The sequence below is a fragment of the Callorhinchus milii genome, unplaced genomic scaffold (assembly GCF_018977255.1).
Source record: "Callorhinchus milii isolate IMCB2004 unplaced genomic scaffold, IMCB_Cmil_1.0 Scaffold4, whole genome shotgun sequence".
NCBI classification, from domain to species: Eukaryota; Metazoa; Chordata; class Chondrichthyes; order Chimaeriformes; family Callorhinchidae; genus Callorhinchus; species Callorhinchus milii.
Window position 1 is genome coordinate 55,063,755 of NW_024704745.1, and position 20,350 is coordinate 55,084,104.

Below are 20,350 nucleotides of genomic sequence, written 5' to 3' on the forward strand. Positions count from 1 at the left end.
CAACCACTCTCCAACTTGCTTGATTCCCATTGACCAGCACCAGCTGCTACCATTGCTATCAACTATCATTGTTCCTCTGTATCTAACTTGAGTTTGGCTACTGCACAGTTCTGGGAAATAGAGGGAGATTTAGAGAGAGGCACTGGTTGTTTACAATGTACATTTCAGTAAGAAATCCTTTCTGCTCTTCTGTCTCACCTGCATGGTGTGCATTTGATATAATCAGATGCTGATTTGGATGTCAATATGTTTGAAAATGCAATATCTGCCTGTTGAAATGGACATTAAGGAACCCGTAGCACTATTTGAAAAGAGAAGGAAGTTTCTCTGGGTTCCACGTGATCTTTAACATGCCCTTGGACAGGCATATAGGACCTCAGTTTAAGGTCACATTTGAAGGTGGCATACAAGTGGCATTGGACTCCCTACTGGAGTGGAGAATCCTGTATTGTAGCAGTAAGATGTTTGCCTCCCTCAAAATCCAACTAGTTGGTGCTTTCCGCTGGATTTTGTAAATATTGTAAACATCATTGTAAATAGTCAGTTTACAGGATCCAAAGGAATGTTTTTAAATTTCCTGTGAATTTACTTGGATACAAACCTCCCCTTCTGTTTTAAAATGTTTTCATTGAATAACAATGTGGTGGAGGAGATCATGCAGCTTTTTAGGGCTTGGCTCCACATTTCTTCATTTAGTATATATCCCTGTGGCATCGGTGCAGCCAGATATCCAGAATGAGAGAGAGATAAACCTCCTGGAATCATTTTCCCTGAGAGCCAAACATGCCTACTGATTGGGCACCACAAAAGTGACTGAACATTTGTTGGCAGTCAAGCCAGCAGCAGAAGCAGCAGCCACCAAACCCTAATCTTCTGAAACCATTTCTGCCAAACTCTAGCTTTTCTCTACATAACAACAACTTGCGTTTATATAGTGCTCCTCACCAGGGTAACGTCCCAGAGTACTTGACAGTAGCACAGCTCTGAGCCGAGCTGGGGGGAGGTGACTTTAAACACAGTCAAAGAGGAAGATATTCAAGTGCGACCTAAGGTGGGGAAGGGGAAGGCAAAGCAAAGGGATAGAGGAAGAGTGTCCCACAGCTTTGGGGCATAGTGACTGAAAGTGCGGCCACCGATGGTGGAATGGAGGACACAAGCAGGAAGGTGGAGCCAGTCGATCAGAGGCAGCGGGTAGTAAGTTGGTGAGTAAGGAGGTCAGAGAGGTAGGGAGATGCTTAGGCATGGAATGATTTGAAGATAAGTGTGACAATCTTGAAATCGATCTGTTTAGTGATAGGGAGCTAGTGGAGCCTGAGCAGAACTTGTGTGATACGTAGTTTAGGGCTATTTTCCTTTCCCTCATTGCCCTCCAAGGGTAGTTGTTGATGGAGCTGAATGCTACAAAACATAAACAGTTCAATATTTTTAAAATCTCTGTGGGTCACTCATTTCCACTAATGAGCTTGCTTATTATATTCAATGATACAGGACTGCATGAAATAATTGGCATCTTAACTTTACCACACTAGGAGCAGCACAAGGCTGCTCAGGAGAAAATTGCATCTTATCCTCTCCTTACAATTGAGGACTTAACATCTGCTTTTTTTTTTCTTAACGGCCTTAATCCCCACCCTTGACGAGTTGAGATCTCCTGCAGTTTCACTGTAGGGCAAAATCAAAATGTGCAGCATTACATAAATATCTGAACTCCAAGAAAAAAGGTATATTTAGCAGAGCACAAAGCACTAAAGGGATTTTGGCTGGAATAGAAAAATAATACATGATACAGGCAAGAAATAATCTAAATAAGTACTAAGATACCCTCATGAGTCAACATTTAATAGAATTACAGAAATTTCAGCACAGAAGGAGAAGATTCAGATCACTAGTCCTGTCTAATACTGCAATATAATACTAGTTCCCCCACTATTTCATTTCTCTATTCTCCCCTGTACTCTAGTTTTCAAGTGCTGATCCAATTCTCTTTCAAATATCAAAATTAACTTGTTTAAATAGTTACATCGTTACCATTGTCAAATATTGCACATTTTCAAAAGATTATTTCTGGTCAATTATTTATGTATGCACAAGTGCTGGAAATGAATGTACATGTTCTCAGGTCCTTGCCAAACCTTAGGCCCCAAGCATTTTGAATACATGGGTGGAAGCTCATGTATAAATATTGGCACAGAGTAATTGGACTGAATGGCCTGCATCTGTTCTGTCCATAGTAACGTTGTAGGTTCCTTAATCCAAGAGCTGTGTGGTTGCTTAGTCCTATACATGCACCACTTCTTCTGAACAGGAACATTTTTGTTGGGAACATCAAACTGAATCAATTTCAGAATGTCTCTTTCATCCTAACTCGAAGAGAGAGTGACAGAAAGAGAAACAGAGTGAGTGTTTCATGTGGAAATAAAGAAACAACTTGCTGTAATGGGAAAATGGTAGGATGGGCATTCCGGAGGATGAGGTGAAATGAGCCTCCTTCATTCAAATCAATCTCATAATGAGGGGCTTTTGTAGAAAACTACAAGAAGTGGTGATGTAAACTACGAATTAGCTGAACCAATTTAATCTGTGTTGAGCATGAAGTATTCAAAATTTGTCAAAGAAAATAGTATTTAGAAAATAAATGTAGATTTACATGTGCAAAGAATTCTCTCCTGGAGCTAGATTTTCTCTATTTATATAACATATCAGAGCGTGCAGAATTTAGCAAGTTGCTGAACTCAACTTTGAAGTCTACTATCCAGTTTCATACAATTCTTAAAATAATTTAGAGAAAACGACTTCAAAATTAAGGTTGTTGTTTATGAATTTGCTAAAATACTGGGTAATTTTAGCTCCGGCCGGAATTTATATCCAATAGTGCCCTTTAGTTCTGTGCAAGGTGAGTAATTCCACTTATTGATGAGTCCAAAATAAGAGAGTATAAATACGCAATAACTAGTAATCAATTTAATAGCAAATTCAAGAGGAGCTTCTTCACGTAGGAGAGAATGTGGAACTCACCAGCTGTAGTTGAAACAAATACCATGAGTGTATTCAGGAGAAAATGTAATCAAGTGCTTCAAGACGCTATACTGTATAAAGGGCACAATATATAAATGCAAATTATTGTTGATGCATAAATGAGGGAGAAGGAAATAGAGGGATATAAGGGAAAGGAATAGGAGGGGTTGGGAGTTTATATACCGTATAAACACCTCCATGGACTAGTTGGCCCAAATTACCTGTTTTTGTGCCGTATGGTATTGTTGTAACTCTGGAGCTTTAGATAATTTTTCATTTCAATGCCTTTTTGTGATAACTAGATGGAGGGAAATAAGTGAGAGAATGCAATGTACGGTACCCACCCCAGTACTGGAAAATGTTGCTTGAACTCATCATCAAACGTTTTAGCAGAAGGGCTTAGTTGTTGAATAATCTGTTACAAAATTCCCAATGTGCACAGATGTTTTTGAGAATATTTGTTTTGAGCATAATCAGTTGTAGGATTTTGACATGAACCAGCACCTCAAGGGATTGCTTGTAAATTTGTCCCTAATTTTGATCTTAATTTATTATAATCCATATCAAACATTTCATATTATCTCAACCAAAATGCCTGTCACATTGTTTAACTTAAAGTAACTTAACTTAAAACATTTTTGGGGTTATAACATGCAGAGCAGTTGTACAGTAAATCCAGGGATAGAAATGGTTCCTAAACAGTGATCAAAAAATAGATTTAGGAAGTAAAGAAAATTTGTTAAATAAACCAACTAAACTGCTACATATAAAATGATATTACAGCACAGTTAGTAAAATGAGGTAAAATTGATTATCGTAATAATAATAATAATAATCCTTGCTTTATATAAATAATTAATAATCCTGGCATTAATAAGGAATCCCAATAGATTGCCAGTTGACCTGCAGGAACTCTACTCCAGATGTAAAGTTCATTTGAGTTCCCACTTGTGTGACCAACTCCCAGGAGCAATTCCATTTGTGTGACTTGAGTTTCTTGTGAAGAATACGTTTAAGAAATACCAAAACCAGAGTAGAATTTCTCCTGGTGTCCTGGCCAACAGTCCCTCAGATCAAAATTGTCATTCACTTCATGGCTGTTTGTGAGACATTACTGTGCACAAATTAACTGCTACATCGCCCACAAAATATACTGTCACGACACTTCACAGTAAAATCGTGTGAAGTGTTATGAGATATTGTCACAACATGATAAGATGATGTCTTAAATGTAAAGAATATCATTTCATGTTTACTTATTATTTATTCTGAGAAGAACATTGTTATCTGCTTCTACAAAATACATAGGTGCTACATTTCACAGTAGATCCTGTGAAGACTTTGAGACATCATCTTGTGGTGAAATACTCTATTAGCCATAAGAGTCCTTTATTTTAAGTTAAACAAGGCTATTTCTTTAAATATGTCAATGTAAACTGTAATTGCTGATTGGATAATTGCGTTGAGATGACTAGGCTTGAATTAACAAAATTATACAGAGAAGCATTATTGGGCAATGTTTGTTTCTACAGATTTTAGTTGAACTCTGTCCCAAAAATCTTGAAAGATGAACAAATTGAATTAAAATGGCGGTAAGGTAGATTATTATTTCCAACTGATATTAGAACAGGTGCAGATGTTGAGAAACTTCCGATCTTCTAAAAAAAATTGGTAAACAGCTACAATTTCCCAAGGTTAAAACATTAACTATATTCTTTCAAGCAGAGGATTGTGGAAATGAATCAAATGTTATCGCTAAAATAGATTCCAAATTGTTTAAAGGAAAAGTGCATTTTATCTAAATCCGCTATTAATGTCAAGCATTCAAAAAGGATTTTAAAAAGATTTATTCCAGATGCTGGGATGTTAAGACCAGATTGACCCAATTGAATATTTACTATAGAACCTCGGATCTGCAGTAATAAAAAATGTATAATCTGAAATTTATAAGGGTTAAAAGTCTAGCCTTTTACCTCTGGAACCTGGATTCTAAAACACCCAGTCACATGGGAAACAAAATCTTCTCTCCTTGACAAGTGCTAAGCGTTCTGTGAACATAGATGTTGCTAATCCAGCAACGACACCATTGAGTGCCCACTAATGCTTCTGCACTAATTAGACAGTCTCACTGAAAGAGGCCACAAGGACAACTGATGCAGGGAATAGAAGCACAATACCACTGCAGGGGTTGCGTCCCTTCTGTGACTGAGGCTAACATTGGGGGTCAAGAAAACACTGTTGATAATCAATAGCTGTGTTGCCATCAGTGACAACATTACTTTCAACTTGGCAGTAAAGAGATAGCAGCATGCCTCTAAAATATTTTAAGACTTATTTTATCCTCGTCCTCTCGGCTATGTAACATATCATGTAACATCCCTAGGATAAGAAGGTGGGCTTATTCCAAGGAGCTATTAATAGTAACTTATTTCCAGTCAAGAGGAGCAGCAAAGAATGACCCTCAGTAAATCTTTCTTCTCGCAGAGAAATTCCTTATTTCAGCTCAACTTGGGTCAGCCTGGCTCAGTGGTAGCTCTCTTGTCTCTGAGTCAGAAGGTTGTAGTTTCAAACCCTTCATTAAGACTTGAACACACATAGTCTAAGCTGACGTGCCAATGCAGTGCTGGATGTGTTGCATTGTCTGGAGTGCCATCTTTGTATGAAATGTTAAAACTAAGGTCTTATGTTCAGGTTGACGTTAAAGATCACATGGCACTATATGAAAAGAGAAGTGAGTTTCTCCTAGTAACCTGGCCAACAATTCGCCAAATAAGATTGGTCATTCATTTCATGGGTATTTGTGGGGCATTACTGTTTGCAAACTGGCTGTTTAATTCACCCACAAATACACAGTCACTCCACTTCATGGTATATCCTGTGAAGTGATTTGCAATGCCCTCCCAACATACTAGGAGCTATACCAAATGCAAGATTATTATTATTATGATTTATTTCTTGGACATTTGGGGGCCATTTAACTTAGCGTTACTGAATTATTATTCACTGTTATCAACATTTAACATCATTGACAGGAGCTCAATCATGTTGCAATGATCCTGTACAGGACTTGTGGAGTCCTGTAGCTCAGTGGTTAGAGCACTCGCTTTGCAAGCAAGAGACCTGAGTTCAATTCCAGGCAGGGCGAAACCTTTGGCAAGTTTCCTTACGCCACACGCCTAATAATAATCCCTCCAAAACCAAAAAACAATAATATAAAAATTGGTCATTTTCAATCTATGACTGTTTGTGGGACATTGCTGTGCACAATTGGCTGCCGCGTTCGCCCCAAAATATACAGTGAATTCACTTTACAGTATATTCTGTAAAGCGCTTTGGGACGTCCTCCTGACGTGAAAAGTGCTATATCAAATGCAAGGATTATTACTATTATTATCCACTAGGAGGTCTCAGCTAACACGTGAACTTGTAATATCCAGTTTTGACAACTTGTTAAAACAGTTGGTATTTAGTAATAATTTGAGAGAAACAATTTTTGTAAAAATACAGTGATGAATAATATAGGTGGGTTGAGATCTGAGGAGTTTAATATTTTTGCAAAGGCTGTTTATGAATTCTTCAAATCAAATAAGCAGCGATAAATAATGACTGGAGTGTCACAATGCAAATCTGTGCTTAAAGGACATTTGGAATTAGTTATGACCCCCTTTGCCCTCCTCTTAATTCCAACCCCCAGCTTGGGTCCAAATCCTTGACTGTCCAGTGCCCTGGCATGTCCTCCTGACTTAAGAGGCGCTATATAAACATAATTAGTTGTTGTTATGCATGAATAATGCAAGCACATGTTTAGTCATGCACAAAAAAGTTAACAGCTTTCTAAAGTATCCACTTCCATAACACAAACTGATTCTGAACACTGCCTTTCTACACTGAGAGGAACACAGACTTTTGAACTCAGGGGATGTCCTCAATGTTAGGAAATGTAGCATCATTTACATCTTCCTGCATCATTATGCTTTTATAACAGACAACTAAACTTTACATCAACCCATTTAGATTGCAGTAATAAGCATAGTGGTGAACAGCATATTTGACAAGATGCTATTGAGTTTAATATTTATGGAAGATTTTATTAAAAATGCATAACAATCATGTCATTCTTTTTCTTATGTTCGTAGCCTAGTTGTGTTTGTACATAAAACATTACATTTATTATACAAAGTTAACTTTTAATTATTTGACTTATATAAGCATACATATATATATATATGAAAATCCCAGGCAGTCAAAACCAAATTCAACCAGCCAAGGTGTTAGCTTGAAGTCTTAACATAAGTAAAAGTAAAATAGTTCTTGGTATCTCCTTTCCAACTGAACCTGAGATTCCAGTTAACTTATTGTTGCCTTTCCAAAATCAGATATTGGACTGAAAATATTTATGTACATTGAAAACCAAGTAGGATTGAACATGTGGTGATTTCCAACAATAGCAAACCTTTTGTCTCAGACTTATAACAGGATTTTCCATCACAGTTAGGGTTCAGAAAGTTTGTCCATGTTAGTAAACAATAATGCACGTGAGTCTCCCAATATCAGAATAACTTGCATTTGAACCGAATGGCTCATTTAGTTCACATCTCACTATCTGTCCACAAATTTCAATGGCTTAATGGATAACCTAACCACTTACTGATTATAAGTTCTACTCTGTGAAGTGCTTTGAGAAGTCTCAGTTATGTGATAGGGGACGATATCAGATGCAATTATTATTATGTTGATTCAAATTTCCCCTGGTGGCAAATACCGCAGGTTTACATAACATTAACTTGGTATTGTTCTATTAATACAAATTTGTCCATACTGATTGCATGCTGATTCCCTAGAGTCATATCACCTATCTCTAATCTTCCAATTCACTCTTTTCCTGCACCTTAAAATTGTGAAATATCTTACGTGACTACTTCATCCTGCAGCTTTATTTTCCCCGGTATACACACATATACACACACACGCAAAATAGCAAATTTATGTTTATATAGAGTCTTTCATGGTTCAATTGCTTCACAGAGACTGAACTGAGGGGAAGATGGCCAAAAGTACAGTTGTAAAGAATGATCTTAAGGCAGGCTTTAGAAGTGGGGAGGGAGAGGGCCAGGCAGAGAGAATACAGGATTCCAGAGAGTAGGGGCAGAATAGCTGAAAACTCGTCCAAGAATGGTGGGGTGAGTCGGGCGGGGGACATACAGCAGGCAAGTGTTTGCTGGGCGGAGGAAAATTCACATCTTATCTGGATCCCATCATAAAAATCAATAGAGTCAAACTTTTTTATTTTTGGTAAAATACTTTTAATAAAGCAATATTTTGAATATAGCTTAGCATATATTTCAATATCAATTACAATGTGGCACAACATTTTTTGTTTTGTTACAAAATTACAGCTGTGATGGAAAAATATTAAACGCTGAAGACCCTAGGTACAGTACTCTAACACATTAGCATGATTGATTCAGGGCTATCCAGGACCTTTAATAGCACACTTAAACAAAACCAATAACATCTGTAACTCATGCTTTAGTACGAGTGATCTCAACTTTGCAGTGGTCCCTGAAATGTCGGTATGTCTAGATGATGCTGAACTTCAGTCATTTGTAAAGTCAATGATCATGTCTGCATAGATGCTTTTCTGGTAAATATACAGAGGCTGACATCTTATTTACATCTATTGCATGCAACATTTTATTTTAGAAGTAGAGCTCTTTGCAAAATGAACCTTAGTTACGATGAATCAATACAATTTACATAAGACAAACAATTTTAGGCACACTGTAAACTGTCCTTACTGCCACTGAGTATGTCAAAATTGACATTTGCAGATCAAGTTTTCTTGCACATCAGAAGTTTTAAATGAAATATCACAATGGTTAGTTATACAGACTGATGGAAATGAGCCAGCCAGCCATCAGGTTTCTTCTGATATGGCAGATACACAGTAAATGTTGCTAGTTGTGTCAGTTTTACTTGGTCAGTTATTTAGACTCTGTATTAAATTCGTCTGAATTAAAATGACAACAGTTTTTCCACGGAAATCATCAACTCTTGCAGCATAAGATCAATTGCACTCTGGGATCTATGTGCTATAATTAACTGGAAGAAACCACAACTTTCACCTCAAGAGGCTTGAGGGTTAAGCCTTTCACTGATACTCACAAGGGTTGAGCCCAAAGGGGTAAATTTTAATAAACAAAATTTTTATAAATAATCCACCGTCTTGCTTCCCCTTACCTCTCCGACCACCTAACCCCTTACCACCCTGTTCACATCCTCCGCTCAGAGGGCTCTGGCCTGCTTCACGTCCCCCACCTTGCTCGCCCCACTATTGGCTGGCAGGCCTTCTGCCACTCTGCATCACCCTCTGGAACTCCATCCCACAGTCGCTCCGTTTTGCCTCCTCCCTCACCACCTTCAAGGCGGGGGATGTGAAGCAGGCCGGCGGAGAGAGTGAACAGGATGGTAGGGGGTTAGGTGATCGGAGAGGTAGGGAAGAGCAAGACTGTGGAGGGCTTTGAAGGTGAGGACCAGCATCTTGAACTGTATCCTCTGTGTGATGGGAAACCAGTGGAGTTGGGTGAGGATGGGGGTGATAGGGTCGTGGAGCCTAGTGCGGGAGAGGACACGGGCTGCAGATCCTCCTCTTCAACCTTGCTTTCAATCTCCTGCTTCCCCCCTGCCCTCCAACCTCCCTCACCCCAACCCCCAGCTCGGTTCCATAACTCTGTCTGTCCAGCGCCTTGGGACGTCCTCCCGACATGAAAGGCACAATACAAATGTAATTTTGTTGTTGTTGTTTGAGCTTCATTATATAATAATAATAATTATTATGTTGCATTTGATATAACACCTTAACACATAATTGAAAAGTCTGAAAGCAATACACAGGATTTTTATAAAGTGTAGTGGCTATGTATTTGTAGGTAAACATGGCAGCCAATTTGAACTCAACAATGTCCCACAAACATCCCTGAAGTAGATGTTCATTTTTATTTGGGTATGTGTTAGTCAGGATACCAGAGCAAACTCTCTTCTCTTTTCGAGTCGTCCCATAGGATGTTTAGTGTCCACCTGAACAGGAGGAAGGGATGTTGGTTTAAGCACAACATTAAAAATTGTATCACTTTCCTTGTGACTTGTGGCTGGGTTGTGAAATTAACGCAAAAGTATATAACAATTATTTTTAATCTCTCTGGGTGGCGTTTGAGATCCCATGTAGAATGAGGTCTAACAATCGTAGCTCACATAGAGTGGATATTCATTACCAATTAAACATTTTCAAAGTATATTTTCATAATTTTACACAGATTCAGATGAAACAAAGCTTTTTATTATTAATAATTGTGCAAGCAAAACAACTAATTTTAAACTTACAAAACATGCATTTTTAGAAACTGTTAATTGAGATACTGTATAACAATCATTTTTATTCTTTGAAATATTTTAAACTGGTTAAATTTACATTTTGGGGGAGATCTCAATTTAGTTTTTATTCCAGCGATGTATTTTCTGACCTTTTCTTTAAGAACTTTAAGAATATTTCTCCATTGTATATAATTTTTTTTATATTTGTATTATTTGAACTTCTTAATATCAGAGCTCAATTGTAAAGTAGTACTAAAGTTTTTTTTATTAACCTGGTGCAAAGAACAATTTTTTCATGCATTATGATCTACCTTTTGGCTGATGACACTGTGCTGTGCAAAATTCAACTAGGTTTGGTTTGACTGACTTGGAAAACTAGAGCGAAGTTGATTTCTTCTATTTGTCACACTGAGGACACCCTGTCTTTTAGCCTGAAGAACTTGGTTCAAACACTGTCAAAGATAAGTGATCAAGTGATCCTACAAGTGGGAATGAACCGATGACATTTTAATCAAATCCCTGGGATGCATGTGTCCCTTAGGCACACTGGAAATATAGTAATTGTTTGGTAAGGTTGGCTTTGAGGCAATAATTAAGTGGCTGGAGAATACTCTTACCTAAGAGCTGGGAAATCTGAGACTTCAATAATGGGGATTACTCCTTGCGCTCAAAGCTTGTAAAAACGTAATGATATATGTGCATAATGATCAAGTGTCCCAGATCTAAAGTGCTGGCACAGTATGTGCTCATTTATGAAAATGCCTGCACCAGCACTTGCTAATTCTTAACACCAGCAACTACAGTGACCGACCACTTGCTGTAGTGACCTCCACTACCATCTATGTATCGGCCAAGAAAGGTGCAAAATGGCCAAATAAATCCATTCCCCATCTCTGTAAACGTGTATCTTAGTGATTTTAAAAAAGAGGTTAATCACAAAAAAGCAACAACCTTTGGGACATTATACTTTCAACAAAACCCTGGAGCTTCTTAAGCACAAGTAACATGAATTATAACTCAGTGCATTTAGTTAAAGGAACAATTTACAAAGTGTCTGTTTTAATCTGTTCATTGTTATTTAATGCAGGTGATGGTTTTGTCTTCATTGCCTCGGTTCCTCCTCTTGATGTTTCCTGGAAGAAGCGACTTGGCATCCACATGGATGTTATGATCCTTTTATACTCCTTTCTAAAATTTTGGTTCATCAATCCATATATTATTGCATTAAGGCAACTGTTAAAGTAGGCCATGAAGTAGCTGAGGATAAACAACCATTCAGGGATTTTTGGTGCAATCTTCAATGGATTGATAGCCACAGCCAGGCCTATGAAGTTCAGGGGTGCCCAACAAACTGCAAACAGCACAAATACTACAAACATAGTCAGAAAGTTTCTGAAATCGCTCTGCTTGAGCCTGGGCTTCACTTCTGTTTTGACACGTCTCCGCACTTGAATAACCAAGATCCAAATTCTCAGGTAACAGAACGATACGACTGTGATAGGAACGAGAAAGTGAACTACCACCACAGAGATGGTGTAGGATGAACTAACTGTCTGGGCAAACGTACAGGAGTAAATACGGGCGTCGTACTGTAAGGATCCCACAAAGAAATTTGGCACGATTGCAAGCACTGTCAGTGTCCAAATTAAAACCACAAAGATCATGGTGTTTCGACAGCTGTATAACTTGTCATAAGTCAGGCTATGGCAGATGTAGCAGTATCGGTTTATCGCGATTGCTGTGATGTTGAAAATGGAGCCTATCACACTCAGCCCCATCAGAAAGCCACTCACGGTGCAATGAATATCTCCAAGAGCCCATCCGTTGTGAAAAATTGCAAATAGTACCAGTGGATATGGATATACAGCCACAACAAGGTCAGCAAAGGCCAAGCTTACAACAAAAACATTACCTGTAAGAGAATGAAGACAAAGCTGTTAATACAACTTAAAAAATCATTTTAACCCACAAATAAACTGGCACTTTATCTCCTGTATCTTTCAGCTACCTCTCCATAAAAAGAACCTCTGGCAACCTATGAACTATCCGTTTCTATTTGGTGAATGTATTACGTGAATGCTTTCTTTATAGAAGCCTCTTAGAAAGACAAGAAAATAAGTGCTGCAGTCTTTTTTTTCCAAGTTCGCTTAATACAAATGTTAACGAGTGTTAAAGCTGAACCTAGAGGATATTGGCTTGATTGTCTTAGCAAAGTGGTCAATACCTTTGCTTGTTAAAGCTTCTTTAGGGAAAACAGATTTCTAAAGAGTTGGCATCTTACTTTTCCATTTTAGAATAACTAATTTATTCACTTAAAGACGTAAGTGTAAAAAGAAATTGATAGAGGGCTATAAATGAACGAAAGATTTTTTTACTCAGAGATTGTCCCGACTCATTGCAATAATAATAAATAATAATACTTGTATTTGATATAGTGCATTCAAGTTGAGAGGCTGTCTCAAAGCACTTCACAAGGATTTACTGTAAAGTGTTGTAATTATATTTTGGAAGCAAAATGTGATAACCATTTTATGCCTAGCAATGTCCCGCAAATAGACCTGAGGTGAATAATCAATTTTATTTCAGGGATTGCTTGCTTGGGCACCTGGAGAAACTCTCTTCTCTTTATGTATAATGCCATGGGATCTTCAGTGCCCACCTGAAGGATACCATCTCCAACAATGGATTGAGTTGGTGTGTCAGGCTATGAGTTTATTATTCAAGCTTAATGTCCTGCCGATCTTTACTGGTCCCCTGTTCATTCACATGTTCCCAAATTGTATTCAAACCATTGAAAATATGGAAAATATTACAACAACTTGCACTTATATTAGCTCCCTCCACGCAGGGTAGCTTCTCAGTGCCTTAACAGTGGCAGAGCCTGACTCTGAGCCGGCGGGAGGTGGCCACAAGCACGGTTGAAGAGGAAAGTCTTCAGGTGGGACTTGAAAGAGGGTAGAGAGGAGGCAAAGCGGTGGGATTGAGCAAGAGCATTCTAGAGTTTCAGGGCATAGTGGCTGAAAGCGCAACCTCCGATGGTGAAGCAGAGGGACGAGAAGGGGGCCAGTGCCAGTCGAGTGGAGGCACTGGGTGGTGGATTGGGGAGTGAGGAGGTCCCAACAATTACAACCCCAACACAAATGTTACAAAAGAATATATGAAAATAATCACTAGAGAAGTTTTAAATGATTGACGGCTAAGATCAATTAAGTTTGAGCCAGGAAAATTTTTATCTGCTGTGCCTTCCACATTGGTGTTCCCACAAATATTTATAAAATGCTTTACAGTGATAAATTGTTTCTTCCAGGATTCACATTTCTGCTGACACATCTGTGCCATATAAATACACGAAAACTTACATAACTCCTATCAGTCAGGAACATAACATTTAATATGATTTACGAGAAGTCCGAGCTATAGACAAACTGTATAAGTCGAAGAAAATCTGATTTCATCAAAAATTGCCCCTTTGATTGTGTAATTCAATGCAGCCAGTAAATGCACAATATTTTTCATTGCCATTGGTAAGTGTGGATCCGGTGGTGGGTCAAGACTACGTTTCCCACGATTCGATGCTTCTTGATAATAACTTTATATAAATTCATAATAATTAATTGAACATTAGTTCTGGTGACAGAACGTCTGTGGCCAATGTGATTCCAGTTAACTATATTATCTGTCCAATTCAGTATTAAGAAACTCACATCACTAACCACCCATTGCTGCCAACTAATTTCAGGCATGAAATACGGATATCGGAGTTTACACAGAACAGCCACATCGGATTTTAATGCTATTATCCTGATGCAATATAAAATGAATCAAACTGACAGAGGACCAGTGTATGCCTCTTTCCACTTCAACTGTTTTGCTCAGTTAACACTTATGAAAAAAATATGCAACATTTAGTAATAGTGTGTGATAGTTTAAATCAATCTGCATCAACAATAACAACAACTTACACTTATATAGAGCCCTCCACCCAGGGTAGCGTCTCACAGCGCTTAACAGTGGCGGAACCTGACTCCAAGCTGAGTCGGGGAGAGATGGCCGTAGGCACAGTCGAAGAGGAAAGTTTTCAGGTGGGACTAGAAAGAGGGGAGAGAGGGGCAAGACAGAGGGATTGAGGGAGAGTGTTCCACAGTGTTGGGGTGTAGTGGCTGAAAGCACGACCTCCGATGGTGGGGTACAGGGTGCAAGCGACGAGTAGGAGGCCAGTGTCAGTCAAGCAGAGGCACTGGATGGTGGATTGGGGAGTGAGGAGGTCAGAGAGGTAAGGAGGTGCCAGAGAGTGAATTAATTTGAACACGAGTGTGAGGATCTTGATGTCAATCCATTCGGTGATGGGTAGGCAGTGTAGACTGGCCAGAACTGATGAGATGCCCCACCAGCCTCAACATCCAACAAATAATTCTCTGCAATTTCCAGCACCTCCAGCATGATACTACCACTAAACATATCTTTCTCTCCTCTCTCAGCATTCCGAAGGGACTGTTCCCTCCGTGACTCCCTGGTTCATTCTTCCATCACCACGAACAGCTGCTCTCCTCCCCCCAGCACCTTCCCATGCCAGCGCAGGAGATGCAATACCTGCCCTTTCACCTCCTCCCATACCACTGTCCAGGGCCCCAAACAGAATTTTCAAGTGAGACAGTGATTTACGTGCACTACCACCAGTGTAGTTTACTGCTTTCGGTGCTCAAGATGTGGTCTCCTCTACGCTGTGGAGATGAAACGCAGATTAGGTGACCAATTTGCTGAACACCTCTGTTCTGCCCGCAAGCACAACCCTGAGCTTCCAGTTTCCAACAAGATAATGTCAATAATGTGTATTAAGATTTTATATGGATTCTGTAAGTCCATTTTAGTTTAATTTTGAAATTGGTTGCAGTAGTATACTCAACAAAGCTTTATTCTTCTTAGCTATAAAATGATCTTTTCACAACTGGTGAAAGCTAGTAAGAATAAGGTGCTCAAAATTTAAAGGCAAAAAATATAAGAAATAATATAGCTACAAAAGATGCGTATCTGCCAAATTATTATTTAATATCTCATTCTTTATTATTCTTGTTTGAAACTGACAACAACATAGAGATTGGAAGAATGGTGATGAACATAGCAACAGATTAACACTCTAAGTAATGCCAAATCAAACAAAGCGGAGCCAGAAGAAAGAATTATCCCATGTACACAATCCAGTGCCTTGTTGTCTGCCAACCCACAATTATGTTCTCCAGGCAACAACACAACTTGCTTTTATATAGCGCCTTTAATAATAATAATAATCCTTGCATTTGATATAGCGCTTTTCACGTCTTCTAGACGTCCTAAAGCGCTTCACAGAATATACTGTAAAGCGAATTGACTGTATATTTGTGGGCGAACGCGGCAGCCAATTGTGCACAGCAATGTCCCACAAACAGTCGTGAATTGAAAATGACCAATTTATTATTGTTTTTGGTTTTGGAGGGATTATTATTAGGCGTGTGGAGTAAGGAAACTTGCCCAAGGTTTCGCCCTGCCTGGAATTGAACTCAGGTCTCTCGCTTGCAAAGCGAATGCTCTAACCACTGAGCTACAGGACTCCACAAATCACACAAGGTCATGTCTTGGCACACTTAACAGTGGTGGAGCCTGTGGGGAGGAAGGAGATGACTGTAAGCATGGTCAAAGAAGAAGATCTTGTGGAGTCCTATTGCTCAGTGATTATAGCACACGCCTCGCAAGCGAGGTGAATAAGGCGTGTGGAATAAGGAAACTTGCCCACATTACCCTGCCGGGAATCAACCCCAGGTCTCTCGCTTGCAAGTTCTCTAATCACTGAGCTACAGGTCTCCGTTCCACAGTTTTAGGGCTTAGTGGCTGAAAGCACGGCTGCTTATGGCGGAGTAGTGGGGAAGAGTATACGGCAGCAAAGGCGAATTGAGAAGACAGCACGGAGGGGAGAGATAGGGGATGGCACTCATAGTGTTATTTATTTGGTTGGACAAAAGTCCAAGCAACAGTAAGTGTTGGTATCAAACAAAGGTAAATGATAGTGAGTATCAGATAAGGTTAAAGATAGTGGTACCCTCTACTCCTTCCCAACCCAGAGGCAGTGCACATTCCAGAAGTGGCAAACAGATACTCTGTCCTTGTGAATTATCAACAGTACAAACTAAAGTATAGCAGCCTTTACAGGTGCCAGATTTGCAACCCGTCAAAAGCACAGCATTAAACATGGCAAATGTGCATTCTGATGTTGACATATCTGCTGGATGTATTGTTAAGGATATGACATAACAATTACAAAGCCACAGATTTATGAGTTAAAGGATCTGATCCACTAATTGTTTTAAGGCATGGAGATATAGCATAAATGACATAAAAAACATTTAGCTCCCACTGACAATTGGCAAAATACCCTAATTCAGCACATCAACCTTTCCTTCACACCATTGCAATTTCCAACATAATAATGTTCAGTTTTCGTATATATGTACTTGTATGAAGTTCAGTGTAAAACAAAAAATCACTTTGCATTCACTGGCGTTCACGATGCCACACCATAGAAATTTTGTACCTGAGAACATGAGGGTAGTTCTAAAATGATAACACCTCCCAACCTTTAGATGAGACATTAAACTGAGATCCTGTCTGCTTGTTCAAGTGGACGTTAAAGATCCCGTGATACTTTCAAAAAGAGAAGGGAGTTTCTCCTGGTATCCTGGTCAACAATCCCCCAGATAAACTTGGTCACTCACTCCATCCTGTTTGTGAGACATCGCTGTGTGGCACTGGCTGCCGCGATTGGTCCACAAAATGCACTTTACAGACAATCCACTTTACAGTATATCCTGTGAAGCATTCTGAGTCTCAATGATATGATTAGGAACTATATCAAATGCAAGGATTATTATTATTAGAATTCTTCCTATGCCAGGGACTCATGTTCAAGTAAATTTGCAACAGTCATATGATCTCCCTGCTTCTCCCCCTGCCCTCCACCTTCCCCGACCCCAACCCCCAGATCGGGTCCAAAACGTCCTCCCAATGTGAAAGGCGCTATACAAATGTCATTTTGTTGTTGTTGATGAGTCAGCTAGACTAAAAACACTGCCACTTCACATATGAATGGAAGTTACTTTTCTTAATATATTTCAGCTTCTTAAAATAGCCACTTTTTCTCTTTTACTATCAAGAGTCCTCTGAACAGGTAGATGGGACATCAATTTAACATACCATTGAAGAACACAACGTAAGACAGTACAACACTCCCCGTGTATTACACTGGAGTGTCAGCCTGGACTGTTCCATTCCACGAACACCAGATCTCATTCCAGAAGCTTTTTGATCAAGTTTGTAGTTAAGACTTTCAAAGTATCTTAAACATACAGAATTAATGGTAAATCAAATACTCACTCTTCTATTCCTAAAAAATTAGAGGAGAGGACATACATTAAAAAATGATACAGTATGAAACAATATAGCCAGGCTTGACAGATTGCAAATCAGGAGTCAGATGTAATTGAATTGAAGTGGATGTTCGTCTGTAGATACTCTTGACTCACAATTAGAACTGACAAACTAAGTCTAGTAAATGACTCCATCTATTAATTATGCATTTCAAAACTTGAATTTAATTGTTTATATCTAGACGTAACTGTCATTAGACCTAAGGTTCAACACTCAAAGGGATTTTCGTTCACTTTCCAGATTGCCATGGGTGTAATGAAACATAACTCAGCTAAGGATCTTGTGACTGAGCCATTACCTTTAATTGGCAGAAGTAATTTTTTTAAAATGACATAATTGAAATTATTCATCCCCTTAATTAATCACTTCGCTTATTTAGCTTTCATTACCATGTTACTCAGACTGTAACTTCACGCTCCAGGACAATGCTGTAGCGGAGTGGATGCTGCATTGTTGGAGGTGTTGTCTTTAAGCTGAAACATTAAACTGAGGTCCTGTTTGCGTGTTAAGTTGGATGTTCAATTGCAAATGCACAGTCACTACATTTTACAGTAAATCATGTGACACACTTGGAGATGACCTCGCAATGTGAAAAGTGCTATGTCAAATGCAAATATTAATATTATTTTTAGTACAGCACTTAGCTTAATATACTTAGATGATTTACATAATATAATAATTATCAGCCAAATGTCTTGTTTGGACTAATAATATTTCCCTGTTTATGGAGTTGAGAAAGTAAACTCAGAACAATAATTCCAGACATCTGGACAAGAGGGAATAGGTTCAGGAAGATTAATTTTCAAGATAGACATCAGAAAATGTTTCCTTACACAGGAGTGTAATTGAAGACTGGCGTATCTTATGGATAATGGTGGAAGTCAGGGGGAGTGGAGGTCAAGAGGAATAGTGGTGGAAGTCAGGGGGAATGGTAGTTCTTGATGCTTGTGGAAAGCCGGCAGAGTGCTACTTCAGCTCACAGTCTGCTGACATTCCAGCGTAGATTAGAAGATCAGCCATGATTGAATGGCGGGCCAGGCTCGAGGGGCCGAATGGCCTACTCCTGCTCCTACATGTTATGTTATGTATGCTGTGCTAGGGGTACTGCATTGTCAGAGGTAACACCTTGTGGATAAGATATGAAACCTGTTCAGGTGGATGCTGAAGATCCCTGCTCACTTTGAAAAGAGAAAGGAGTTTCACCCAGTGTCCTCACCAACAATCCCCCAAATAATATTGGTCATTTACTTCATAGGTATTTGCAGGATACTACTGTACACAAATTGATTTTGATGTGTTTACATGTTTACCTACAAAACCACAGTCACTATGCTCTACAGTAAATCCCATGAAATGTTGATGTTTTGATGATGTCATAAGGCATTATATCAAATGCAAAGATTACTATTATTCTGGAAGGCTGACATCAAAGTGCTTCATCCTTCTCTATCAGTATGTTTTTGTGGACTGCTTTTCTTGTGCTCACATTGTTGTACTTGCTGAACAAGAGAATTGTAGAGCTTTTAGTTAGGTCACCCTCCCTGCTCCCACCAAGGTTTTATTTTAAATGACAATACAACATAACAATACAAATTTACATTTATATAAACCTTTCATGCCAGAAATTTGTTCCAAAGGTTTAACAGTGCTGGCTGAAATGATCTCCCTTAAACAATGGAAGCTGGCTCTATATCATTCCAAAGATCAGAAAGACATTCACTCATGTGAATTGTTTTGCATATTGACTTTATTTGATTACACTTAATTGGATTAGACTGGATTACTTATTGGCGTGAGCTTTCATTCTTAAACTTGTAAAATGTAAAAGAACTGATATAGCAACACGAGTGAAAGAATTTGGTTGGATTTTAGATGTTAATTTTCATTACCTTTACTTTATTACCTTTATTTTTAAAACAGGTAAAATTAGTGTAGACTTAAATAAATTTTAAATCTTTCACATCCAAGGCTGTATGAAGTTCAAAGCTGCAGTGACATTTATTACCCTTTGAAGATAACCAGTTCCCAAATGACTGTTCAGTTAATCACTTTTGGCCTAGAAATATAATGTGTTAAAGTAATACTTCGGTGATTTCAGAAATTTAAATGAGCGGTTTTATTCTGAGCTTTAAGGAATTTGGATGTAAATGGACTAAATATAATAAAACCATTTAAGTTCCTTCAAGGGTCAAATAATTACTCTCCCTTTATCCCAAAGGAAGGAATCTGCTAGAAAAAAATGATTTAATAGAAGATATTGCTTGCTCTGTCTGGCCCATTGATAACACAGAACAGGATTTATGTTGTAAACCAAGAAAGTAATTCACCTCCCTCCCACATTAAACAATTTGCTTTTGTTGAATTAAAAATGCCTCTGTTGTTTTCAGATGGATTGACAGTAATTAGTGCCATGGCACCTTTAAAGGTGACCTTAACAGGTAGCTGGGATCTCGGTTCAACAACAGCAACAACAACAACTTGCACTTATGTAGCGCCCTCCATGCAGGGT

General features: G+C 38.7%; 1 protein-coding gene across 2 annotated transcripts in view; it reads right to left on the reverse strand.

The window, feature by feature from the left end:
• Positions 1-11,429: 11,429 nt before the first annotated feature.
• LOC103185165 (melatonin receptor type 1B-like) overlaps positions 11,430-20,350 on the reverse strand; it is a 72,346-nt gene continuing 63,425 nt past the window's right edge. For both annotated transcript variants that reach the window (XM_042334294.1, XM_042334293.1), the window contains one exon: positions 11,430-12,298. In XM_042334294.1, coding sequence (XP_042190228.1) covers positions 11,430-12,298 — 869 coding nt within the window. The remainder of the gene's footprint in view (positions 12,299-20,350) is intronic.